This window comes from Doryrhamphus excisus, linkage group LG18, assembly GCF_037039965.1.
Source record: "Doryrhamphus excisus strain RoL-2023G ecotype Guam linkage group LG18, RoL_Dexc_Guam_v1.1, whole genome shotgun sequence".
NCBI classification, from domain to species: Eukaryota; Metazoa; Chordata; class Actinopteri; order Syngnathiformes; family Syngnathidae; genus Doryrhamphus; species Doryrhamphus excisus.
Window position 1 is genome coordinate 17,726,150 of NC_136374.1, and position 26,490 is coordinate 17,752,639.

At 44.4% G+C, this 26,490-nt stretch overlaps 4 protein-coding genes across 16 annotated transcripts in view; 3 read left to right on the top strand and 1 right to left on the bottom strand.

The window, feature by feature from the left end:
- The window catches only part of dlgap4b (discs, large (Drosophila) homolog-associated protein 4b), a 73,671-nt gene extending 69,706 nt beyond the window's left edge, over positions 1–3,965 (top strand). For 7 of the 8 annotated variants that reach the window (XM_058054326.2, XM_058054325.2, XM_078798428.1 and 4 more), the window contains one exon: positions 1,133–3,965. In XM_058054326.2, coding sequence (XP_057910309.2) covers positions 1,133–1,363 — 231 coding nt within the window. In that variant the 3' untranslated portion in view covers positions 1,364–3,965. The remainder of the gene's footprint in view (positions 1–1,132) is intronic. The other variant, XM_078798430.1, reaches the window with a different exon arrangement.
- A 475-nt stretch (positions 3,966–4,440) lies between these two features.
- tgif2 (TGFB-induced factor homeobox 2) lies at positions 4,441–10,065 on the top strand. Its single transcript, XM_058054873.2, has 3 exons — positions 4,441–4,779; positions 6,376–6,617; positions 7,184–10,065. Exons 1-3 carry the CDS (start codon positions 4,761–4,763, stop codon positions 8,543–8,545), a joined length of 1,623 nt encoding a protein of 540 aa, XP_057910856.2. The 5' UTR covers positions 4,441–4,760; the 3' UTR covers positions 8,546–10,065.
- A 1,685-nt stretch (positions 10,066–11,750) lies between these two features.
- Positions 11,751–17,930, bottom strand: myl9b (myosin, light chain 9b, regulatory). 2 transcript variants are annotated; one of them, XM_058055016.2, is made up of 5 exons: positions 17,912–17,930; positions 15,303–15,397; positions 13,195–13,398; positions 12,951–13,112; positions 11,751–12,576 (listed from the first exon to the last, which is right to left on the bottom strand). In XM_058055016.2, the coding sequence occupies exons 3-5, from the start codon at positions 13,376–13,378 to the stop codon at positions 12,401–12,403; spliced, it is 522 nt and encodes a 173-aa protein (XP_057910999.1). In that variant the 5' UTR covers positions 13,379–13,398; positions 15,303–15,397; positions 17,912–17,930; the 3' UTR covers positions 11,751–12,400. The 2 variants fall into 2 exon arrangements, with proteins under 2 accessions (XP_057910999.1, XP_057911000.1); XM_058055017.2 differs by lacking the exon at positions 17,912–17,930 and having other exon boundaries at positions 15,303–15,416.
- Positions 16,569–26,163, top strand: LOC131106184 (phosphatidate phosphatase LPIN2). 5 transcript variants are annotated; one of them, XM_078798781.1, is made up of 20 exons: positions 16,569–16,723; positions 19,343–19,543; positions 19,630–19,725; positions 19,807–20,063; positions 20,495–20,596; positions 20,682–20,790; positions 20,873–21,545; positions 21,608–21,701; positions 21,916–22,100; positions 22,177–22,270; positions 22,350–22,419; positions 22,535–22,627; positions 22,731–22,783; positions 23,005–23,155; positions 23,231–23,379; positions 23,480–23,566; positions 24,091–24,243; positions 24,406–24,520; positions 24,947–25,050; positions 25,124–26,163. In XM_078798781.1, the coding sequence occupies exons 2-20, from the start codon at positions 19,352–19,354 to the stop codon at positions 25,266–25,268; spliced, it is 2,922 nt and encodes a 973-aa protein (XP_078654907.1). In that variant the 5' UTR covers positions 16,569–16,723; positions 19,343–19,351; the 3' UTR covers positions 25,269–26,163. The 5 variants fall into 5 exon arrangements, with proteins under 5 accessions (XP_078654907.1, XP_078654909.1, XP_057910994.2 ...); XM_078798783.1 differs by lacking the exon at positions 16,569–16,723 and adding an exon at positions 16,755–16,907; XM_058055011.2 differs by lacking the exon at positions 16,569–16,723 and adding an exon at positions 18,065–18,585.
- The last annotated feature ends 327 nt before the right edge of the window (positions 26,164–26,490 follow it).

Below are 26,490 nucleotides of genomic sequence, written 5' to 3' on the forward strand. Positions count from 1 at the left end.
TCACATCAAATTGGACTTTTTATTACATTACTATTACATTTACTATTACTATTACTTACTATTACTATTACTATTACTATTACATGGGATGGCCATAATGTGTTGGGATTCTGTCTATCACATCAAATTGGACTTTTTATTACATTACTATTACATTTACTATTACTAATACTTACTATTACTATTACTATTACTATTACATGGGATGGCCATAATGTGTTGGGATTCTGTCTATCACATCAAATTGGACTTTTTATTACATTACTATTACATTTACTATTACTAATACTTACTATTAATTACTATTACTATTACTATTACTATTACTATTACTATTACTATTACTATTACTATTACTATTACTATTACTATTACATGGGATGGGCATAATGTTGTGGGATTGTGTCTATCACATCAAATTAGCCTTTATATCAGAAATGTTACATTGTGTTTCTGCATCTTGCACATTTAATGCACTACATGCCAACAACCACCAGAGGGCGTACGTAATTCAGGCCCAGCTAGTATTAAGCTACAATTGTGGAAAAGCACAAGCCTGGTGATTCCTTGCTTTAAATGCATTTAATAATCATTTGAGGCATAATGAGGGCTTGAGTCGCGAGTGAGCATTTAAAAGAGGGAAAGCTGAAGCTAATGTAATAGTTTACAACAGACACTTTTATTGCAACTGTTAACCCAAAATCAGAGGTGAATGTCAACGTTAAGCGAGCAGGAGGGTTTGGAGGAGTGGGAGGGAGCCGCGTGTCAAACAGACATTTTATGGGCATCCCACAGAAAGTGTGGATCTGGCGTATTAATACCGTATGGATGCTTTTAATTAGTATTTGTATATGTGCATCATATACGACCTTTCCTTTGTGTTGCTTTGCATCCTGTATGTCTTCTCATGTCTCATGTCCATATCAGTTCATGTTCCCACTTGATGTCCAAAAACAATCACTGACTGTTTCTCTACTGTTTATATTGTCTGTGTTTATTCTGTAAAACGACGTCAGGCTTTATCAAAAGCAGGCGGCACTGCTGTCTTCTCTGTCAAAGTCCCGTCTAGCCCCTTTTTCTTTTGTGGCCGTGTCTTTCGTCCCTCCTTATTTGTCCTGTGTCACCATTGCAGGACGAAGAGAAGGTGCCAAAGAAGGCTGGTAAAGGACGACCCTCGCTGTGCCGCGAGAAGAGCGCAGAGTCCTCTTCCACGTCTTCTTCGCTCTCGGCAGAGAAGCAGAGACAGGAAGCTCGCAAGCGTCTGCTGGCTGCCAAGAAGGCCGCTTCTTTTCGCCAGAACTCTGCCACCGAGAGCGCAGACAGCATTGAAATCTACGTCCCAGAAGCACAGACTCGCCTTTGAGAGCGACAGTAGGAAAGGAATGTCAGGTCAGATCACGGGATGGATAAGTGTGGCTGAAAAATACCTGCGGAGGGAAGAGGGACACTTTTGCAATGCAAATGACAAAGTGGGGTAGAGTGGGGGAGGAGAAGCCAAATTCCCCTCGGCCAGGGTGGGGGTTGATTTTTAACTTACTGGCACAGTTTGTAGGCTGGTCCTGAAGGCATCAAACACGTCCATATCCTGTATATCCGACAGAAAATGACACGCATTAACTTTTGTGTACTTTACAGACAGTATTATGAAAGCTGCCAATCAATAACTTTAAACTCGTTACTAATATATATCATAGAAAATACACGTAACAACTGTACTCCTATCACATCCTCAAAATATGTTCCAAAATGTATTCAGCACTGGCTAGAAGATCTAATGTGAGGCCATAGTTGGGTTCTCCCCAGGCTGGCCATTTTGTAGCTTTGCACAACTCCGCCTTGTGGCCATCAGACAAACTACATTCATGTACAGGTATGTCTTCCTTAGATTGATTTGTTCACTTCATTCGCCCTTTTCTTTTGGAAAAGCTCCTACTTACTACAGATCAGGTAACTGAGTATTTTCAACTGTGATATGGTGAGAATGAAAGTCGGGTCTGAAAGGGGATTGCTATATTTCCTAGCGCTTATGTGTCTGTTGGAATGTTTTGTGTCAAAGAGCACCATCGCAATTTATACAAGTTGATTTCTTCATGACTTTCAGTGAAGACATGTCCGTGTGATGAAGCACTGAGCACGTTGATTGGAACAATGCTCCCCATCTGCAGGCAGCGTATGAAGGATATACCTGGCAACGTACATTAGCACTCATGGTTAGCAATTGAATTCAGTGCAACATATATTACCGCCCCCTAATGAAAAACATTTCAATCTCAAGTATCTGTTAATTGCATTCATTTAAAATAGCTTATTTAATGAGCAGATGTGTTTTGTATCGTGCAAGCCTGCTTATAGAAGGGGGGTGGTGTATGGTCAATTGGCCAAAATGATGTCATTGAACAGTATAATAAACAAGAAGGATCTGCAGTCACACTGCAACCAATATTGCTCCATGTCCTGGAATCACACAGCAGAATTTCACACTCCTGGTACAGTTGACATCCCTCAAGTCAACACAGCCCCCCCCCCCCTTTAAGCAAAGCACCACAGTTGTTTACATGTCTTCCAGTCCTAGCTTATCTCCCCAAATGATCCACAAACCACGCTTCCTCGTCTAATGGCTCCAGTCAAACTGCTGCAATGTCATGTCACGCTTTACTTTCTTGATGGCCCAAAAATGCACCCGGGGGCTTTGACTTGGAAATGCCCCAATGAGCACTTTTCTTTCTCCTGGGTAAGAGCTGACCATTTAATGGGTGGCTTTTGTTTGCTGTTGTTTGCCTGCCGGGGATGAGCAGGCTGAAGGCTGGAGGGTGTCAATTGCCTGTTCCTGAGTCAATGCCTCTTCCTTTTGACTGACGCCAACAGCATCGTTAGCACCTGGCAGTCGTTAGCGTGCGCTTTGAATCTCTCCTCAACTTGATTTGATTTCTGAGCGCTAGGAAAGAGATGTCTGTCAAGTTAGTTGACTTTTCCTGAAATAAGCAACCAGTGTGGCTGTCTTATACCTTCCATCAGTGATGGACTTGGCACATTTGACGGTGTGATGTTTACCGTATGAGCAAATCCAACAGAAAAACAGTGACAGTCTGGCCTTGTTGGCGTTCTAATGTGCATTAGGAGCTTGTATATGCACCCAACTGTGGATTTTAGATCAAACGTCTTCTTGTTTTGCCATGTTCTACACTCCCAAACACTAGTTAGATTAGCACATAATGCGGCGGGGGAAGTAGATCTCCTACATTTCAACAAGGACTCTTTCCAATACACAATTGGCTGGCTGCAGATATCGCTCGGACACACCTCGATCTATTTCCTGAGTAGGCTCCAAAACAACTGCACTGTGGGGTGTGTTGGCCCTTTTGATATCGCTCTAATAATGACTCAAGCTGGGCTTTCTTATTTAAATGTATTCTCACATCCATTCAACCTGAATACATCGCCATTGCGGTTTGCATCACATATTTAGTAAGACATATATAGAGATAGTATACCTCAACCACTTGCATACGGCATCGCAAAGGCCTGCTTGCAGCAAGTTCATTAGCATCTTTGCTTTGGAGGGGCGAGGGGGGGCCTCGCCACAAGAGATGATGTAGCAAAAAAAGACGTTTCTGAAACCAATTTTATCAAGCAAGCACTTTTAATTAAGTCTATAAATGGAGTGTTCTGTATTATAATCTGTCTGCGTGCGTGGGTGTGTTTTTCTTAAAAGCGCCTATTAACCATGTCATGATCTTACTCTTAATAAAAGTATACTGTATGTGCAGATGAAAAATAATGATTTGATATTACAATTCATATTGCAATCCCCCCGTGCTTCTTAAAGCGACACTCTGTACATAAGTTAGACAGAAGGATATAATTGTTTACAATGCTGTAGATCTATTTATACTATTTCAAGGTTGTTCAGGTGTTTGATGGAAAGGCATAAGGTTCAATAAAATGAAAACATTACTTTCTCAAAAGGTCTGTCATTGCTGCATTTATTTATTTTGTTTTGAGTTTTGATTCATAAAATGGTTGGTCCTTGTATTTTCTGTGCAGTCTTTTCTTGAGGAAAGGGCAAGTTGAAGAATGGGATATATGTTTAAAAAAAAACAAGGAATACATCTACATAGTAGACATATTACACTAAATTGATGTAATATTATTGTGCAGTCGATTCCTTTTACTGTTTACATAACATTTGGCAGCGTTACGTAAAGCCATCCACAATGTGTGTCTGTGTAATGAGAATCATAGCAGCGGTTTATAAATAAACAAACTTGAGGTAGCAGCGGGCTTCCACGCTAAAAAGATGCAATTCCAACCTCATGTGTTTCATATTTTGAATGGAATGGTCCTTTCGTCAGTCACAATGACATAGGGCTTGGCTGTTGTCCAGACGAACGCCGTGATTGGCTGGCCGGTGTGCAAGAGTCGAAACGGAGAACCGCGATTGGCTGTCAGCCGTGGATAAGGCGGGATCATTCCAGCGGCGACTGTCAAGATTGGCAAAGGACTGGTGTTGCCGAACGCAGGTAAAAGACGGAGCCACATCAAAAAGGAATCATTTATCCCGGGAAGAAAGCACGTCCTGGGATGGGAACCGGCCGAGGCCTTCGCGCGGAACAACAACCACGACAGCGAGGTATTTAAGTTAGTGGAAGAAGAAGGCGAGGAAGGCTTGAGCCCTTGTGTCAACCGTCGCTGGTCTGGCGGGCACGCTTTGCCACTGCAGCAAGTTGGACAGCTGCGTGCTCGACAGCCATCAACAAAGAATGAAAGCCTTCAAGCGAAGTAAATCCTTTTCATTTATCTACACCGTCCATGTCTATGGTTATATATTCCTGTGAGCTATTATGTGTCTTTGCTGTTGGTTTTTGCTTGGAATGCAAGTTTTTTTTGTCGTCTCCATCCCAAACGCGGCGTGTTTGTGTGATTGTGGAGGGACGGCTAGCCAGCTAGTTATCTCCAGAGGCGAACACAAACAAGGTGTCCATTCGGGGCTTCGGGTCTGCCTCCGAGGTGCTTAAACCGTCCGACCCCCGTCCCGGCGTGCCTTTTTGAAACGTTGTCCGCCAAACGGTTATTTCTTTGAAAGGCGCTAGCATCCCAACTTGGTGCTGCTAACGGTCAAAAGAGACTCGCGCGAAGCCGAGACTTTTATTGTTCGTCTTCATCCAACGTTTTTATTATTGAAGGATTCACGTTTTTGAAAACGCTTTCATTGGAACCGGATTTACACTCATTCAGACGCGCTGGAAAGGAGCATGCGCTTGTAAACAAAAAGTTGACGACGAGGTGTTACAATTGCAAACTGCTCGCCACAAGAAGTTGTAAGAAGTAGACCGTAACTTTGTCATAAGTTACATTTATCCGCCAAAGTGCAAAACACGACGCTTTTGTTTGGCTCGGCGGCGAGAGGCGAAAGCAGCCTTCACATGGCCGATGGACTCTTTGGCTAGCAGCTACTGTGATGTTGATATGCACACAATCTCCTTTGTGAAGACAGGCGCTGCCCCGGGGGTCAGGTTTCACTCGGCCGCACAGAAAGACGTTGTAGTCCCCCCCAAGTTTGGTTTTCCAGGGAGATCCGCCCCTGGATCAGATACAGGAGCAGACACGCAGCAACGTCCAAATATGAATGAACACCGATAAAAAAAACAAAGACCATTTTTGGGGTTATCGCGCGAAACTTTCTAAACTATGTGAGCTACTTCCGCCGCACACCACAAACAGGAAGTCGTGCTTTTAATTTGTTGCACTAATGACTCCATTTCTCAGATTGAGTGGCTGTTGAACCCCAATGGGGACACTTTATTGGGAATGATGGTAGATCCTTTTTGGGAAGATCAGCTGGTGGCGGATGTTTGGGTCGAAATTTCAAAATAAGAGCACCTATTTGTTGCTTTCTGATATGACTGTTTACCAAAAGGATAAGTCGTCCATACAGGTGAAAGAATCCAATGTAAGGCTAATCGATGATTTCCTTTTGGGTACCAGGACTGAAAGATGTTTCCGGAAACACTCGCCAGGACCAGACGTTGGAAATTTATTGTCAAAAAAATGAGCTGATTAACCATCACGGAATTCAAAAATTGTTTCTATGGTTACAGAATCTTTGTACCTTTACAGTTGGAAATGTAGAAGTAGATGGAAATTAAATGATGCAATTCCAGACTATGTTCGCCTATAGTTTTACAAAAATTCATCTGTTGAAAGTTTTGAAAATGCAGAATTAGAAAACAGAAACTTTAATGGCAAATTATTTTGCATTTGGCTTAGCAGGTTTTTTTGTGTGTGGGGGGGACAACAAATTGAGAGTGATTACAAATGGAAGCAGCACTATGAACATGACTAACCTGATCTTACCCCCCCCCCTTTTTATGTCAGCTTTGGAAGAAGAGCATCACATGGATCAAGAGCACTCTTCCGCCATGTCGGACAGCGATGACGGTTCCCCCCTCAACCTGTCAGGAAGGGGGCTCTTTGCGAAGCGGCGTCGCCGCGGCAACCTGCCCAAAGAGGCGGTGCAGATTCTTCGAAGCTGGCTGTACGAGCACCGCTTCAACGCCTACCCCTCCGAGCAGGAGAAGCTCAGCCTTTCCAGCCAGACCAACCTCTCCGTGCTGCAGGTGGGAATTCATCAAAATGTTCTCTAACTGTTCTCACGTATGGCCAGTTGAATTTGTTAGCTAAATTATACAGGAAAACCCCAAACAAAAATTATTTTGAAGTTAAAAAAAAAAAACAAAAATTTCATTTTTTTAATATTATTTTATTATTATTTAATATTATAACTTGGGTTTCTAATGGTAGGTCTAATCAGTTTGGAGTCAAAAGGTCAACAGTCCATGCTTGGAGATGAGATAGTGACCCCACGTGTATTTGTATCGTTATTATATACGGTACGAGATAACGCTGCAGATAGCTGATATTTTTCCCCCATTCCATGAATGGTTTTCCAGCCTCTTCCCGGGTGTTACGGCATCAGCAGACTAAAACTATCGCTTTCTGAACTCCTTTAAATGCCTGTCATGCTGAACTGAATAATACCGCTCCGAGGTGTCGGCCAAAGCGGAGTCAACTTCCCATCACCGATGTCATGACCGATTCATCGGCACGCCTGGCGGTCGCAGCCGCGCATGCGGCGTTGATCCCAAGAACGTGGCGCTCATGTGTGAAACTCCTCCCATTTCAGATATGCAACTGGTTCATCAACGCCCGCCGCCGCCTCCTTCCGGACCTGCTAAGGAAAGACGGCAAGGACCCCACCAAGTTCACCATATCCCGCAAGTTTAACGCCAAGGGTGACGGCCACGCCCCCCCCGGAGGCGGCAGCAGCTCCCCCGAGTGCCACCCTTCCACCGGCTCCTCCCAGCAGCGCCCGTCTGTCATTCGCTCGGCTTCGTCTTTGGACCTCAGTGTCCTTGGGAGCACCGCCACCGCCATCCTGACGGGGGCGGGCTACCCCGGCAAGGACGCCTCGGTTCAGGCGCTGATGAGGCTGGACACGCAGAGTCTGCTGAGGGAGGCGGAGGAGCGGGGGGGCAACACATCGGCCAGCCCGACCGGCGGGCTCTTCAACACGCCCCCCCCGACACCCCCGGAGCTCTTTCCCACCCAGGACTTCAGCGATCTGAGACTTCTGGTTGACGCAGCTCTACAGAGGGCAGCGGAGCAGGAGAACCTGCACCGGACCCAGGAGAGTCCGACTCTTAAAGAGACGGTGAAGGCGGAGGCGCGAAGTGACCTGGGCCCCACCCCTCCACCCGAGGACGGTCAGCAAGTCTTGGATCCCTGCAGAGTCCAGAGTCTGATGGAGAAGGCCATGGCGGTGCCAACCGTCACTACGGCGACGCCCGTATCCGCTCCAGCCTCGGTCTTGGTTTCTGCCCCGCGGCTGCCCCCCCTCTCCGTGACCAAAGTCATCTGGAGTCCGTTGGAGAAGGATGGCGCCCGGGCCTCCAGCCCCAAGCAGCTCGTCCCAGCCCCCGTGTCAGACTCCACGTTGGGGCAGCGGAGTTGTGAAAAGCTCGCCGCCGCCGCCGCTGCAGATTCCACCCCGGGATCAACCAGTCCGAGTCCGTCACTGCTCACGACCAGGCCAGCGCCGGTGCCATCACCAGTAGGTTCTACCTCCACGACCCCAACGAGCCAGGAGTCCCCCCCAGCGCTTGGGATTGTTCCATCCGCCCCCGCCCCAACCATCACCTCGTTCACAGCGCCAAGAACTGTCCCCCTTTACCTGCCCTTCCACAAATCCCAGTTTTTCCCAGTGGCCTTTCAGCCGCCCGTGTCGCCCCCCCTTGGCCCCTCCCCGGTGTCTACCTCCGGCCAAGCTGCAGCGCCCCCGCTCTTGCAGGCGTCCAGGTCAACAGTCCCCCCTCATCTTGGCTTCGCCCCCCACCTCCCCACCAGCGCCAGCAGCACACGGAGTCCTGGGGGGGCGCCCAGTGTTTGGAGCATGGTCCATGCCGACACCAGACAGCCCAGTCGTGTAGTGAAGCCCCCCATGGCCGGCGCCGTGTGGGGGCCACAACACACGGCCTGCACACAGTGAGTGGGGGCGGCCGCTTACCTTTTTATCTTTTTATGGCCGCAAAACACAAAAACACAAACTGAATGTATTTCATCACCACTCCTCATAAAGACGCATGTGCCTGTGGAATGGGGGGGGGCTTTGTTTTAGATTTGATTTTAGGCTGCTGGTTCAAGCAACTTGTATTTGTTTTAGCGTTCTAGAATCAAACCTGCTGGTAGCAACTCAACATTCCAGGTTCCTTGGTGTCCTGGGATCAACATTCCAGGTTCTTTGTCCTCCTTCTTCTTCTCCACCAGCAGTTGGCAGCTTCAGTAGCGACTTTGCCTTTCTTGGTGTCCTTTGAGTTCCACCAGTTTTCTTCATGATCACACTAACAACATAGTCCTCATTTTTGTATTGAAGTCGTTTGCTTCATCTTTATTTGATGCCATGGCGGAGCTGGAGAGAATCCATTGTTGTTGCTGCCAATCATCTCTCCACCATCTCCTTGTCTTCATTCCACAGCCAAAGGGACTCCAAGGATCTGTCATGGTGAGCCACGTACTTGTGGTTCTTTTCCAAGCGTATTATTGTCTTACTGTGTACTTAATGTGTAGTGTACACTTTGCTGGGCTTGGAGAACAAAAGGAGGTCCCATTGGATCTCAGCGACATCAACGTGGGTGTGAAATAGAGACTCTTGATGACATCATGCTGGGGTTTTTTGTTTTTTTTTTGGACTGAAGCGATCCGCTTTAGTCTGGTTTTGTATTTCCAGCCAATAGGAAGTCTTCAGAATTGTCCTACCAGGTTGTTTCCCCTCATCTGTGCTTTAGAAATGTCAAATCATTCATGAAATCGTAGTTTCCATGAAACTGTCTAAGGAAAAGCTGCAATATATTTGCTGTGGCTGAACTTCATAGAAATACTGTAGCAGAAGTGAGTCTGAAACCCGTTTACCATAGTCGTCCAACCGTGGCCAGTTTGTGGAGATGATGCACGCGTGGGTGGAGATGTTTTAGACGCTTGTCCACTTTAAATCTCTACTGTTTGGTTGTCAACTCATGTGCATGTATACCTCATTTTACACGTTAGGTCTTACGTAGAGAAGCGAGTATTACTGTAAAAGTGCTATTTTTCTATTCCTACTACGTGCTTCTGGAGAGGAAGATGAACAATTAAGGCTGAATGTTTTTAGCTAGCATGGTTTCCCGTACGTTTTAGATGCTTGACATTCCAATCGGTAAAGATTGTAACGTCTGTACATATTTTCACGTTAGAGAGGTTTTTTAGTTTGGTAACGACATGACTCTTATCTCCAAGATTGTCATTTCTTCACCGCCAAACGCATTCCAGAATGTTGACGTTGTGAACCATGACTGACCGTTAGCAGTATGACGGGCTTCTGTGCCTTAAACCTCCAAGTGAGGGATTACGTGCCCTCCTTTTTTGTTGTTGTATTGTACATGAGCTTCATAGTCTGTGCAATATATGCCTTAAACTTCAATTGTTTTGTATAAGCATTTCATTGAAATAAAAAGCTCAGTTTTTCATACTTGGTGCACCGTCTGGTATTTTGTTGTGTTGAAAAGAATCTGAATCAGTCGAACGTGTGGACTCACTTTTGCATTCAACACAAACAAGCGTCCGAACGTTTGACTGGTGGTGTATAATTTTTTTTAATTGTTGGATGACTGTTCTTCCCGCAGCAGACTAATTATACGTTGACAGCTTCATGTCCAAGAAAATAAGAATAACATTCTGGATAAAAACTCCAGTTGTTATCCACTGATGCAGATGTAGTTTCCTAAGGGAGGTCTTCTACGTGTTTTTGGTTTTGGGTTATTACCTTCTTTCTTCCCTCTCGGTGTCTCAAAACTAGCGTAGGGGATTAAGCCGGGATATCTTGGTTATACTGGCTCAATTTATCCATGATCCGGTTTCACAAAAGTTGAATATTGCAAATTGTTTTGATATACATAAATGACTATAGAGATTTATTCTGTAGGGTAATCCTGGTCCAGGATCGATTTAATCTCATCCCTTATCTCAGTCAGGGTCACCATAAACTGAAAGCAATAATTATTCCACTATTACTGTACTCTGCTGTTCTTCATTTGTTAACCAAGCAATAAACATAACATAAACTATTTGGATTTTTAATTATGAGTTTTGTGGAGCCGCGAGTGTGTTTATGTTCTACTTCCCCACAAATTATTTTATTTCCTTGAATTGACTGCCTCTGCAATCCTTTGCCACACGTCCTCTCTGTGATTTATGACTGCGGTGCCTTATTTTAAATTTGCCCTTGAGCCTTTCTGCTTCCATCCGGGAAAGTACGGCGATCTCGTTGTGGCATGATGATCAATAGCAGGGTCTATTTAAGGACGCCGCGTATCCGCACTGATCCGGGATTGGTTTCACCGGGCTTCGGTAGTCCACGTCTGCTCATCCTGGCTTGGACTTTTTACAGCCAGTTAAGCCTAGACTATCTTGTTTGGGTTGGTTCAACTCTGCTCAGTCATTTATTGTTTATTGGTTATTATCTGAGTCCTACTTTCACACAACACTGCTGCTGTGGAAATATGGCCATGAACGTGTGATTGATGTGGAGGTCGTGTGCTACAGTTATTCCCGGAGAATGCAGCTGTATTGTCATAGCTGTCAACAGTTACATTTTAAAATGTGGAAAATACCATAAATTTGGCTTTTTTCTGATTATTGTAGGAAGTCTTCATTTGACAGGAGCCAATCATGAGCTATGGGAAAAAAAACTTGAAAGAACTTGTCAACCTATTGGAAATTGCAGGAGCTCATTACTCAATATTAACAGCCTGATTTAGGATTTCATCTTACAAACATTAAATTCATCACACGGCAACTTAACCTTCATAGAAATATTTTAACGTCTACCCATAATGCATTTGCATGACATGGCAGTGCAATTCTGCCTCTTCCCACCAGAGGAAGCAAGGGGACCACAGAGCCCAGAGGGAGACTGATGTCATTGCAGCCCCCCAATAATTTTTTTCCCATTTTAATTTGGTATTAGTGCATGTTTATATACGTATTTTTGGAGTGCTAAGTTGATGCTACGATGACACCATGAGTCAGACTGCTATGTTGTTAGAGCGTTCTATATAACAACCTGCGATGTCCAATCCATTTTTCCAATGGAGAAGATGATAGTTCCGCAGCCAACAATCAATCCAATCCCACACAATCCTGAATGAGAAGAAAACATGTTCAGCTCAGGAAGGTTTTATTTTCTAGCTTATAAAAGATACAAAGTTGCACTACACGTAACATTTAAAGCTAACATGAGACATAAGATGTGAAATTCCAAAGCATGCTTCCATTGCTGGGATTTACGAGACTACACAAAGTTCACAAACGGGAAGAACCAAAAGCTGCGTTCACGGGGACGAATGCGCCGACCTTGTTCACCTGAGCAGTTTGACAACACACATTGCTGATCCTGGACTCATGGGATCAGAACCCACCCCAGCCAGCACACGTGCAGCACACCCCCATGTTTGATTGTCATAAGGAATACACACGACAGGAATAACGTTACATTGAAATGTCACAGGGTCACGTGTTCCGCTGGTATCGCTAATAGCGGGAAGACGTAAACGAGGATGAGCGATGGATCCGATTGTCCTTGTGGCGTAAAGTGCATCTCAAAGCTGCTTGAAGCCTGCCAGGAGACCTGCATCCACGAGACCTGGAACACTTGGTGATGATGACCTACAAAGTAGTCCATCAGGGAATACTGTGGAATGCTTTTCCTCTCCCTATCTGGCTCATGTGACAGGCTTCATAAAAGTCGGAACTGGAAACTGATTTGTGGTGCGTGTGCGGAGGGCGGGGCCGTCGCGTCCTCGCCGCTAATCTACTCGTCGTCCTTGTCTTTGGCGCCGTGTTTGAGGATGCGGGTGAACTCGGCGTAGTTGAAGTTGCCCTTCTTGTCGATGGGCGCTTCGCGGAAGAGCTCGTCCACCTCTTCGTCTGTGAAGCGGTCGCCCATGGTGGTCAGCAGCTCCCTCAGATGGTCCTCGTGGATAACGCCTTGGGGAACAAACGGGAAAGTACAGATTTACAGCTGCAAAAAACAGCAAATCAAGACGTTTTGTACACTATTTGTTGATTATTGCACGGTTTATTGCACAGTTATTGGAGTCATTTATACTATGCAGTCTGACAGCTGCAGGAAGGAAAGACCTGCCATTTTTCTTTTTTCGCACTCTTTGGATGTATCTGTCAAAAAATGTCCAGCCCAGGCCAGGGTGCTTGTGCCTAGCTTCCTCGGTAGGGATGTTTTAATCCATTATTTTCTTTCTCTTCTTTCCTCTTTTAATGAATTTATTACATTTGTGATCATGTGTGAAGCTTTATGGTGTTGTATGTATATATTTTATGCACATTTAAACATATAGACTCACCTGATCCTTCCTCATCAAAGCAGGCAAAAGCGTTGCGGATGACGTCCTCGGGGTCGGTGCCGTTGAGCCTTTCTCCAAACATGGTGAGGAACATGGTGAAGTTTATAGGTCCCGGAGCTTCGCTCATCATGCCCTCCAGGTATTCATCAGAGGGGTTCTTCCCTGATGCCAACAGCGTGAAGGAAGTGTAAAGAGTGTTATGGATGTGTTATGAATGTGTTATGGATGTGTGTCGGTGTCGTACCCAAAGAGGCCAGCATGTCGTGCAGATCCTCCTTGTCGATGAAGCCGTCCCTATTCTGGTCGATCATGTTGAAGGCTTCCTTGAACTCCTGGATCTGGGACTGGTCGAACATGGCGAAGACGTTGGAGGTGGCCCTCTGGGGGCGCTTCTTCGTGGTCTTCCCCTTGGCACGCTTGCTCGACATGGCTGCGGCTGCTTGGAGGCCTGGGGAGAAGCACCATGCTTCACTAGATACAAATCAGATGTTGCAAATGGCAGTAATACTCTTAATCGTACTGTATAGTCTTTGGTCTTTGGTGTTTTTTTCCTGCAATCTTCTCAGTTTCTCTCTAAGCGGGGGCTCCATTGATGGGTGTGAAAATGATGTCACCACGCATGTCACCACGGTATCCACATGACCAGAAATAGACCCGTCACTCATATTCAGCCCCGCTAGGAGTGTGATTGTCGTTGATACCAAGGAGGCTAATTCAGGGAAGTGACTGTTTCGTCCTTTTGGGATGACATCATGTCCCGAGTGTCCCTGAGCTACGTATGCTACTGGCTTCCATTTCAACCGGGGACAAGATGGCTACCCTGTCCGGAGGTGTTTGTCCATTCTCTGGTAACAACAGGAATTGTGTGACTCGCTCAAAACGAGAATGAAATTCTAATACTGATAGTAATTATTATAATTATTAGCACCTAATAATAATATCTATAATATCTATAATAAATACATTGTATTCAAATTTAATGCTAACAAGGAAGGACATTTTTGATAAAAACAATATACTACAAATACCGACTCACGCAATGAATTAATAATGCGTCAAGACAGCTATATTGTATGCTAACCGAGGCAAAACGGTGGCGTGAACTTTCTATGTTAACCAAAAACCACAATAACTGGGGATGACGCTAACCGAGGTTCCACTGTAATTAATTATACACACAAAATGTAACACTTTTTTTTACATGTGTACTGTCAATTTTATTTATTTATAAGTGACTGTTAAGTCCGGTGAATAAGCAGCACCCACTAAATTTAGAAGATAAGAGATTAATAATAATAAAAAAAAACAACATTTTAAACCCATGAAGCATTTTGTTTGAGCAAAACATAGAAAATGGAGGATGGCTCTGGCTACCAGAGAGAGCCCCAGGGAGGCTGACGTCATTGCAGCGCCCCAATGAATGTGTTACGCATTATGGGAAAACTTTGTATATTTGTATATTTGTATGTTTGTATATTTGACAGGTATACTTCTGGGTGTTAATTTGCTGTATGATGAGTTTAGTGTTATATGCAAGATGACATTGTGAGTCTGACGGTTATATTGCTATACTGTTGTATGCAGTATACTGACCTCCTGTATAGCTAGTAGAATAACAAACTCCTGTGTGTGTTCTTATCTAATGACTTGTAGCAACTACAGTACATAATAATAACGACATGCATGTAGCCTTCAGGTAAAGTGACTAGGGTAAAACATAAACATATGAAATGTTGCAATATGGTGACGATTTCTTGGCTTTCCTCCTCTCTCCATTTCACAGTCTGGAAGACAAACTAGATCTAAATTCCAAGTTATCCGGTAAGTAACCATGAAATTCCTCAATCAGATAAGCTAGTCTCTCATTCACATAGACTTTCATTGCCTGTGTGCGTGTGCGTGTGTGTGAGTGTGTGTGTGTGTGTTCCAGCTCCTATGTAAACAGTCCAACCTGAGGCCCTCTAATTGAGTTATATGCTCGTCTGTAGTCAAACTGTTTTGGGAACCCAGCATGATCAATGAGCATGGATCGGTCAAATCATAAGACAATCAATGCTCCGCAGCTTCTATTTGCTTCCGTCGTTGGTAGATTTCCTCCATTTCTCATGCCAACACGCCCACACCCCCCCTCACAGACGCCTGCTATTACTAAACTACCTTCCTGTCATCACTTGCCGGGGCTTCAGCTCTGCAGGCCAAAGGTCAATGAATTCCAAAAGCAAAAGCCATGGAAGTGGTTGAAAAGATATGTCGGAATTCCCAGTGAGATGGAAGTAAACACGGCCACAACATTGTCCTGCAATACCTTTCCGTGTATGATCCCAATCTTTCAGGAATGAAAAGGTTTCTCACCTTGTCTTCAGGTGGAGAAGTGCGTGAGTCCCTCAAAGCTCTTGGAGTCCAGTCCTGACACAGCAGCAGTGCGGGAAGGGAAGCAGGCAGTCCCACTGAAAAAGTTTCAACAATCAGCCTCCCATCAGGCCCTTCCCCTTTCTGTCCCAGCCAATGGAGAGGCTGCCCTGCGGCGTACAAAGACATCTCCGGCCAGGCGCTTTCTCCATACAAGGCAAAAGAATGCACAGGCTCTAGCTCGCTACTGCCACAGAGACGCTAGCCGGGATGTTTGTGGGGGGAGTAGGCAGACATGACAGGAACTACCATAAGGCTGCCTTATTTAGAGAAAAGGGCCTAAATATTTAGAGGAGGTGCCGTGATGGTGGAGCGGAGCGGAGGAGATGCAGAGACGTTGTAACGGCATCAATGTTTGACATTGAAGATGAGGAGTGTCCTTAAATAGGCACTTTGCTTTGCCATCACTGGGAACCGAGCTTGGAGGGAACACCTTGATTTATGCTATGGCTGCAGCATCTCCTTTCTGCTTTCCATGATGGGAAATGTTAGCCACACTTCAGTTGCAGCATTAGCAAGTTCAACAAACATATTGCAACTTTCTTTATTAGTTTCATTCTTTGTCATTGCGCTACGTTATTTATAAAATACTCTGTATTTTATTCAGCTATGGTATTATGATACAGTCTGTACCCCCTTTTTTTTTTTTACCAAACAATGTATTTTATTGCTATTTATTGCTAGGTAGTTTCATTATTATCTTAAACAATTTATTAATTTATGTTCTTCTATTCCATTTTTATTTAATTTATTGAAACGTATATTCAATTGTGGTGTACGGTTAAATAAGTGTGATTTTTGTAGTTGTTTTTTTCTGTTTTTGAAAATTCCGCTCAAGATAAAAGGCTGTTTTTGCAAATGCAGCAGCGCCCTCTGCTGTCGAAAACCGCTTACTTTTTTGAAAATGGCAACCAATTGCTGTACATGTATATAGATATTTCTCAACATACTTATTTTCTCTTATCTTAATTTTTATTAGATATATGATTATATTTTACTGTTAACACCATCGCAGTCAGTCTGCTGTGAATTTTGTAAGCGATGTTAAAATCATTTCGACATATTTACATGTACATGATAAAGACATTGTTTTCATTTTATATTGTTTTCAGAGCTTAGTTAAAGTGGTTACGTTGGTCTGAAAACAGTTTATCTGTGTCGTCATAAAATATGTCATTATTTTCAGAGATAATCAAGAGGACAAACTTCAGACAGTCGCTTTGTTTACACATCTAAAGCGTAGGCGGGACATGACGCTTCCCTGGCTCTTTATTGGCTGATGCTATCATGAGCATGCGTAGTACACCAGGAAGCGTACAGAATGGTTGACTGACGTCTTTGCGTTCTGAAAATCGTTTGGAAAAGTGAGTACAATTGCACTTTTGTCATTTGTTTGGAGCTACTAATCTATGGCTTCATGCTCATTATACCGTGAAGTTGTTAAATAATCACCGGGGAAAGTGACGATGTTGATAATGTCTTCATTTTTGGCTCGGTGCTGTTAACGGTTGAAAGACAGGTTGACGTCGCATCGACTTTGAAAAAGTGGTAAAGTAGTCCCAACATTGTTTGTTTTCTTAAAGTCACAGCAGATATAAATGACTGTAACATTTTAAACACCACTTTGAAGTTGAGTTTAGACACTTTCAATATCTCCTTTTTAAAACGGTGTCATTGGTGTAGGTGTTGTCACTGGGGGTGTAGTCATCAAGGAGTAGTACGGCTTCCTGTTTAATTGACCCGAAAACCCGTTTGATTAGGAAGTACACGGGCAGTAAATGGGTACTCAACACTGTAGTCTGATCCTAGAATATGGTTCTCATGTTCTAGTTTGTAAACATTCATATTGTATAGAACGGAGTCTGCGATTGGCTGGCGACCAGTCCACGGTGTACCTCTCCGCGCCACCGAGGTCGGTTGGGATGAGCTCCGGCATAGCCCCTCTTGACCGATGCGGATGGATATAGAACGGGGTGCTATGGCTGCAATTTGGGATGACTAATGTATACCAGGGGTGTCCAAACTTTTTCCACAGGCGGCCACATTCTGGATAATGAAAAGATGCAAGGGCCACTGGGATGTTGCTCCTTTTAAAAAAAAACCTTTTTATTAGTATTTAAGTTGAAGTATTTCAACTTAGCCTGCTGTTTTTTTTTATTCCAAACCTTCCTTTTGTTATTATGAATTTATTCTTTTTCAAAAATTAGAAATTTGTTGTTTTGTTTTTCCATATTGCCTTTTTTAAAATATATTTTAAAACTGAAATGTTAAAATTGTATAACATTTGTGCACATGTGATCACATGATATTCCTTAATGTAACAAGTTATAAGTCTGAAACACATCGTACCGTTCCAGGGTACATTTTGTCTCATTGCTATTCGATCAGTGCTTGAATCCAGTGCAGTACTGCTGACCTGGCAGTTTCTGTTCAGTCTAAATGGAAAAACTGGGTTCAATTACTACTAAAATCCCAGAATACCTTACACCATCGCTCCATAGCTATAACTGTTGTAGTACATTTACCATATTGTTATATATTCACTGACTTACTTCTTGTTTTTCGACGTTCAGCAGCATCCATTATAATTTGCGGATTATTTGCTTGACTTCCTCCCAAACGGACCAGCCTCGGTGGACCATGACGCCGTATATAGATCCATCCTCTCTGATGGTCAGGAGAGCTGTGGTCAAGCCCAGAAAGGGACTGTCAGTTGTGTGCGTCGGGTGTTTGAATAGCCCATCTAAGCCTTTCTAAGCCGTTCAGAAACTACTGGAGTGGCTGTCATGTGCAGCACCAGTGAGGAAGTATGAACGGGACGGTGTTAAATTGTGCAACACAGAGGAAGCGAGAGTGTTGGACTGACTGTGCCAGGACCCGGTCACGTCGAGGTTCAGTTGGCCTCTGTGTAATTCACCGCGCAGGATCAGCGATCAGCGATGCGACCATAGACGATAGATCGCCAATGAAGTTTGTCAAAGTACGGACGTGAATGGGATATATAATTCATTCCACGAGTCCTAATTTGGAGTGACATAGGTGATGGGAAAAAATGACCATTGATGAGTAATATGTGAAATACACAAGAGCGTTGCCTGGGCAACCAGACCCCGGCGTGCCCACGACAGACGTGTGTGTGAGGCTTCAATGGTGGACTGGTATGGCAGAGGGAAGGTCAAGGAATAACAGCCTGGCTGGGAAGGGGCACCTGCACCCTTCACTGTGGGTAAGACTCGCCTGTTGGCTGTACACGTCATGTGATGCGCTGTGGATGATTGACTTATTGGTTCTTGTGCATTGTTGGAATAGTCCGGACAAAGATATGCGGTCTGTGTTTTTCTTCTAGTATATTGCTGCTAAAGTGGTCTGTAAAGTAATGATAAGAAATGTATATAAAACCGTGGTGAGACGAGCGATGTTGTTTAGTCTAGGGATGGTGCCACTGAGGAAAAGACAGGAAGCAGAACTGGAGGTGGCAGAGATGAGGATGCTGAGGTTCTCATTGGGAGTGACCAGGATGGATAGGATCAGGGACGAGTACATCAGAGGGACATTACATGTCCAGAGGAGAGATAGTGAATATATTGGTAGAAGGATGCTGCCAGGTAGGAGGCGTAGAGGAAGACCAAAGATGAGGTTTATGGATGTAGTGAAGGTGGACATGAGGGTAGGACCAGGGTGGACTCCGCCTCTCGCTCCTAGTGAGGATAAGCGGCATAGAAGATGGATGGATGTAGTCAGATGTTAAATAGGCACAGATAATTATTCCCTGCCCTTTAAATGAGTTTTTATGGTTATGATGGAATTTCAAAGGTTTTTATTACTTGGAAGTGTATCCTTTTGAAATGACTCCTTGACACTCACAGCGGCCATTAAATCAGCTTTTATTAAGTGTAAATGAAAGACACTAGAAACAACATGAACTGGGGATTGCAGACTTCCTAAGTCCTGACTCCTCTTCCACCTTGTGTTTTGCTTTGTAGTCTCAAACCATGAATATTGTAGGCCAGCTGGCAGAGACCGTCTTTGTGACGGTCAAGGAGTTGTATCGTGGCCTTAACCCCGCCACTCTCACTGGAGGGATTGACGTGATTGTGGTGCGTCAGCCCGATGGCTCCTTCCAGTGTTCCCCCTTTCATGTCCGCTTTGGAAAGCTGGGCGTGCTGCGCTCCAAGGAGAAAGTTGTGAGTCAGTTAACATTATCTGATTTCCCAGCTTATCCCAGTTTATTTGCTTTTAATTCCTTTTGATGCTCTTTGCTGTGGTGCAGGTGGACATAGAGATAAATGGAGAATCGGTGGACCTGCACATGAAACTAGGGGACAACGGCGAAGCTTTTTTTGTTGAAGAAAATGAAAACACAGAGGTAAGGTCAGGAAACATAGAGACATCAGTCAAGGTTTGGATTTCTTGGCTATTTTTGGATCAATTCATCCATTCCTCACAGTTCCAAGTTCCGGCCCATCTCTGCACCTCCCCGATCTCTTTTGCCACCCCTGAGGGCATGGATGAGAATCCCGAAGGATCCTCCACCACCCGCAAGAAGAAACGCCGCCGTAAACGCATGCGCTCCGATAGTCACCGAAAAGAAGAAGCCAGCTCATCTTCAGAGGAGCGAGAGAAAGACAAAGAGTGGGAGAGTGATCAGACCTCCAGGCAGGAGAGTCCGGCTAAAGATGAGCATGTCACACCTTTGCAAGTCAGGTAAGTGAGCTAACAAAGCTAACTTCATATTTTTTAAAGCAAATTGCTGATGGATGTGTTTTAGCTGACTGCTAGCATGACAGAGGTATCTGTCTTTTATGAAAGAGTATGCCTTCAAAATGATACACAACCTCGTTCTTGTCAGAGCACACATTGCTAATTGCAGAAACAGCCGCCTTGCATAGTGTGGTCAATATTCTCAGGTTGTTTCTTTTTCCCCAGCCAGTGTCATTTACAAAAACAAGTAATTATCATGGAGTGTTTGGAGGAGTTGCCAGGAGATTGTCTGCTAAAAAGCCCAGGTTACCATGGTGATCCAGCTGCTTTAAAAGACAGCTACCTTCGCTGAACCCCCCAACCCCCCCCAAGTCTGCACGGTGTTATGTTTGTTTTCACTGTAATGATGAGTGTGTTTTGTGTGTGTGTTACAGTAAGTCTGTGTACTACTCGCTGTCAGAGGAGCCAAATGAACAGGAGCTGGGGGCCAGAGATGCCCATCCACACTCAGACGGGGACCAGTCGCCTGTAGAAAAGTGCGGAAGATCTATATCTCTCTTTATTGGAGTCCACGGACCTAGACAGGACGTCGGTAATCCGTACTTCTTCTTATCCATGCAGTGTGTTCGACAGTCGGCCATCTTCTCCTAAGAGTGACTCTGAGCTTGTGGTTAAAAGCCAAGATTCCCCTGGGCTGCCCATGCAGTGGAACTGGGGAGGCTTTCCCATGGTATTCACAGGACCCGCACGTAAAAGCCCGACCTTTGAGACTATCACCGTAAGGTTTCTTTGTCTGTCGCCCTTTTTTCCAGCCACGGCATTCTGAGAGGACATCAGTGGAGATAGAGCACTCCAGCTCGTCACATTTTCGTACTATCGAGAGACAAGACTCCTTTGACTTGGGCAATGAGCCTGTGATCAGCTGTAGCAAAGTGGACCGGGTCACTGTGGTCAGACCACAACCCAGGACTCAGTCTCTGGATTTGAGCTTGAGCTACTCCACGCAAACGCCGCTGACCTTTGATGCACCGTTTAACTTTAGCAGTTCCAGACTTGGTGAACTTTCAGAGTCTTGTACGTCGACAGAAAGGGGGGTCTCTGTGTCTCTTGCTCAGGAAGACGCTACAGCCATGACTGAGCATCTTAGCAGTGTGTGTGAAGCAGCGGTTCCTGGTGACATAACGAGTAGTGACAGTCAGACAGTTGCAGAAAGTGAAGATGCTGTAATCCAAACTATTGATGCAGACAGCAGAAGCGTGGATTGTGCACAAGCATCTAATCTGGCACCCGTAAGTGAGCAAGGTAGCGCTCCTGCCAGTGATGGCGACAGTGGGATAGATCCCTGTGCCGAGGGAGGTGAGGAGGACAGCAGAGCCGGAGTTGCCAAAGCTGAAGCTGAAGCTAAAGAAAACGGGGCCGTGCATGCTGAGGAGTTAAACTGCTCGGAGACATCCAACAAACACGAGCAACCAGACGCAAAGAAGAGTGAGCCATTCTCCAACATTCTATCTGCTACGGTACATCTTTACCAGACAGTTCTTTCACAGACAGGCGTAATCACCATCTGGGACCTACGGATATTTACTTGGATGATCTGACCTCACTGGATCCAGAGGTTGCAGCACTCTACTTCCCAAAGAGGTAAGAAGACTAAAGAGATGATAGCTGTGTCCAAATGCAGGGCTGCATCCTTTGGGATAAACAGCATCTGAAGGCCATCCCAATTCCATGGCAGCTTGCTTTCTGTGTTTTGGGAAATGTCAGAAAGGCCGCAGCTTTTGGTGGTACCTCCAAAGACATTGCAGTAGTTGCATGACTAGTAGTTCCATGACTTCGTAACTGTGTCTTGTCCCAGCAGTGAAACGGAGGCTTCATCTGCTCATGTAGCCGATCAAGGCTCCTGCTCGGGAAGCCAGTCCCCCCAATCTGTGGGCGCCATAGACAGCGGGACTGAATACCACTCAGATTCTGCCTCCCACGCCTCAGAGGTCAGCATGTCCCTCTGTGGACACGTGGGTGACACCAGCCAAATCACAAAAGGTGTGTTTTTATGAGCATCGGTTTCTGCACCGTGCAAAAAGGAAGGTGTCCAATCAGCGTTTCGTTACTTATTCAGAGAAGTTTCTGGAGCATTCTGTGTCATACCTGGACTTTGCCAACAATCCGGGCATCATTGAGGACCCAAGCCTTGTCATTTGTATCAACTCCAAGTAGGATTTCAAAACTTCAATCTTTTTCATTTTCAATGTACTGATGTTTAAGTTCTTACCACCTTTTCGTCCTAAACAGCTACTATAATTGGGCAGTGGCAGCTCCAATGGTCTTGTCCATGACGGCTTTCCAGAAGAACCTACCCAAGGTTTGTTCCTGATGTAATTCACGACGCCTATCACTGAGCTCTTGAATGATTGATGAAACTGAAAGGAGGAAAACTGTGACTGGATGAATGTTTCCGTTCTGTTTCTCATGCCTAGAGTACAGTAGAGAGGCTGGTAAAGGACAAAATGCCCAAAAAGTCAGGACGCTGGTGGTTCTCCTGGAGGAGGCGTGACTTGCACACCAATAAGGTTGAAGTTGTACCTTCATTAAAAAAAAACAACTGTCATAGAGCACAAAATGTAAATCAAGCATTGCGGCTGTTCTCATGATACTGTTTTGTTTTCTGGGCAGCAGCGTTCCGAGGAAGGCCAGGAGATCAATGTTGAAGATATGAACACCGTCAAGTACGTTCATTCACTCAGAAATCCTCACTCTGTTGCTGGTTATGGCTGCACCATGCTGGTTATCATATATTTATGCACTTGCACTTCATTAGGTACTACTGCAAAACTGAGTTTAGGGATGCTCCGATCAGAGTTTTATGCTGCCGATTCCGATAATATGGTGCAGTGCTGTTCAACGACACCACTTTTAAGCCAATTTCATTGGATTTGTTTTCTCCCAGAGCCACACAGGACGATGCGGACAGCGATGAGGTGACAGGGCTTGGTGAAAAACCTTTCCTTCCATCCAGCTTGTCAACAGAAACCCTTCGCACTGCTCAGTGCATCACCCAGATGTACCGCAAGTCTCTACGTCTGACCTCTAAACAGATTGTAAAAAGGCACACGCTGTAAGAAGTAAATCCTGCACGTGTCGCTTGCCCCCTTCACGCTTACCTTTCTGACTAGGAGAACTTGAATCTGCGTGACGGGCCCAACAAGGTGGTTTTCAGTGTGACCACTCAGTACCAGGGCACCTGTCGCTGTGAGGCCACCATCTATTTGTGGAACTGGGGTGATCGCATCGTCATATCAGACATCGATGGCACCATCACAAAGTATATAGCGTCGTCTTTCCAAGCCCCCCCCTTACTCGCCGTGCTTGGTGCACATACATGAACTTCCTCTGGAACTCAAAGCAGCTTTTGTTTCCTGCAGGTCTGATGCTCTCGGTCACATCCTGCCTCAGTTTGGCAAAGACTGGACACACAAAGGCATTGCCAAACTCTACCACAAAATTCACCAGTAGGTGACACTTATTTCCCGGCATGTCCTGTAGATTTGTGGATTTTGGATCCAAAAAGGATTTTATTTGTGGGAAAACCTGCGCTATAATAACGACATTATTTGGATGAAATTGAAAAACAGCACACTTGGAAGATTGATGGAGGCAAATTTCAACTTGAAGTGCACACTTCCACAACATGAAGTTACCCAGCATACCTTGTGGGTTATGATTGCCAGTATTGCTGTGCACATATTTAAGGGTTTATTTCAATACCCACATAGTATGTGTGGTGCAGTTACATTACATGTTCCACACTATACTGCAAGTCGTCGTACCAGCCATTAAAATGAACAAACTGAAGTAACAAGGCTGGTTTAATATATTTTTGTCATGACTGTAGCCCAGGCTTGATTAATAATATTGATTGTAATATACATCTTTCTGGGCATCCAAGTTCATTTTGGGTGGCTTTGAATCATAACCTGAAAAGCGGATATCTACTGATACCTGATATGATTGATGTGTGTGTCTATCTTTACAGAAATGGTTACAAGTTCTTGTATTGTTCAGCTCGTGCCATAGGAATGGCCGCCATCACTAAGGATTACCTCGAGTGGGTCAACGACAAAGGCACTGTTCTTCCTAAAGGCCCGGTACTACTAGCACCGAGCAGTCTTTTTTCAGCACTACACAGGTACCTTTACCTCTTATAATCTCCTACCAATAAGAACGTGCACCATCAGTCCTGGGTTGTCTTCTGTTGCTCATTCCATTTGATTCTTTAGGTATGACGCAATGTGTCATTGAGATGATGATGATGATAATAATTGAAATTTGTCCGTTTTGACCTGTGCAGGGAGGTGATTGAGAAGAAGCCAGAGGTGTTTAAAATTGCATGTCTCAGTGACATCAGGGACCTCTTCAACCCGAAGAGACAACCCTTCTATGCAGCCTTTGGTAACAGGACCAACGTATGTACTCCTGCACCTTCTGTCTTCGGCATCAATATCCCTCACGATTATGGTTATTCTAAATCAAAGTCCACCATGGTCACATAGATTGTTTGGCCAGGTATTATAGTCGGGATTTTCTCACTTCCTTTATCTGGGGTGTGAGAAAACGTCAACGTTAGAGGCTAGTAGCTCTAGTAGTATTACACATTTAGTCAGTATACTGTACTTCCTCTCATATTGGCCATGGGTGTTTATTTACTACTTTTTGTTTTTCCGTTTGCTAAATCTGCTCAGTGTTTGGTATCCTTTGCAAACCTCCCAACTTGTGTCTGCACTGCGGATGTGGGCTGTAGTCATGTAACATGTAACAGAATGGGGGCCACTCGTCAAGAAAATGTGGACATTTGACATTGTTGCAAGTGATCCTGATGTTTGTTTCTGCAGGATGCTTTCGCCTACACGCAGGTGGGCGTGTCTGACACCAAGATATTTACTGTCAATCCAAAAGGAGAGATGATCCAAGAGAAGACCAAAGCAAACAAGTCCTCGTAGGTTTTCAATGTTGTTTTTTTTTCATGAAAAACTCTGAAATGTCTATTGATGGGAACTCCTTCCATGCAGGTATTGCCACCTCGGTGAGTTGGTGGATCATTTCTTCCCAGAGCTTGGCGGGAGCGGGCCTTCTGCTCTGGTCTGCCCTGAGTTCAGCAGTTTCTCCTACTGGAAGGAGCCGTTGGCAAAACTGGACCTTGACACACTACTGTAGTCACACCCTCCTTCTTTACCCTGTGCCAAAACGCATTACCATTGTCTGCCTTAAGGTTTTTCCCAGCATGCCTCATCATGCCTTTAAATGATGTTAGCAACTGTGGCTGGCCGATGTTCAAACACAACAAATGCTACAATCAATCCAATGTTAATGACAATTTATCAAGTCATTACTTTTATTTTTGTATGTAGCACTGATATTCAATTGAATTGTTTTTTTGCCTGGCAACGCATAGCTCAAAGTGTGGACCAAAAATATCTACAGAATAAGTTAGTTAGCTGGCTGAATGCTGGAAGTTCCAAATCTGTAACTACTATTGAGTGTTTTATGTGATGGGACCACTTTCCCATAGCTGTCATGTGACTACGTCCTGTTGTGTGTGTGTGTGCATGCATGTGCGTATTTGGGAGGCTTTTAAAGATGCATTTTGTCTTGGCATTTACTATTGTACTCCATTTGAGTTATTTAATGTGATTTCCTTGATGTCCTGGTAGTAAAGGACTTGGGTATGAGAATTGCTGTACAATCATGCTGGTATACTTTTGAGAGTATATACAAAAGGACTGATAACAAGCTACAAACACACTCCACTGATCACTATTGATCTACTAAACGGCACATTTCATGTCTTCCTTCTAGGTACTGCACTACCATCTTTAGAAATATTTGTACACTGTGAATGAGGACATGGTTATATCGTGATTTGTCAACCTACACAATGATCTCAATAACCAGCAATGTTTTTTTTTATTTTTTAATGACACTGTAATATTTATTTGCTAAATTGGCATGCTACAACGATACATTGACTACACTGCAGGTGGATACTTGGCTCTGCATGCAAAATGGATGCATCTAAAATAAAATTGTTTTAACCCCATGGGCTCCCTAATGACTTTTCTGTCTTTGTAGGTACATTTTTGATATTTAATGATGTGACTGTTTTGCTTAGAAAAGGTTATTTTCCCTATAATCAGTGGTGGGGGCTTTCTGTGAAAGATCCGGCCCAACTATACATAACATTAGTAACATTTATTTTGATACTTTATTTATTTTGCAGAGCCATTTTTCAAAATGTCCCACCTATAATTCATAAATTAATATAAATTTATAAGTTTTCATCTGTATGCGTTATGTGACGATGTTCACGTAATGAGCTATTACATTGCTCATTGGTTTAAATGAACTCAAGATGATACATTGTACGACCATCAGGGGG

Bases quoted from the DNA above. Each gene is read 5' to 3' on its own strand.
- tgif2 (XM_058054873.2), top strand. The intron at 6,618-7,183 runs GTGGGAATTCAT...CTCCCATTTCAG, and splicing joins CCAACCTCTCCGTGCTGCAG to ATATGCAACTGGTTCATCAA.
- myl9b (XM_058055016.2), bottom strand. From the start codon at position 13,378: ATGTCGAGCAAGCGTGCCAAGGGGAAGACCACGAAGAAGCGCCCCCAG. The intron at 13,113-13,194 runs GTACGACACCGA...TGTTGGCATCAG, and splicing joins CGACATGCTGGCCTCTTTGG to GGAAGAACCCCTCTGATGAA. The intron at 12,577-12,950 runs GTGAGTCTATAT...TTGTTCCCCAAG, and splicing joins CTTTGATGAGGAAGGATCAG to GCGTTATCCACGAGGACCAT.
- LOC131106184 (XM_058055011.2), top strand. From the start codon at position 18,520: ATGGCAGAGGGAAGGTCAAGGAATAACAGCCTGGCTGGGAAGGGGCAC. The intron at 20,597-20,681 runs GTGCGGAAGATC...TTATCCATGCAG, and splicing joins GACCAGTCGCCTGTAGAAAA to TGTGTTCGACAGTCGGCCAT. The intron at 22,271-22,349 runs GTAGGATTTCAA...CGTCCTAAACAG, and splicing joins GTCATTTGTATCAACTCCAA to CTACTATAATTGGGCAGTGG.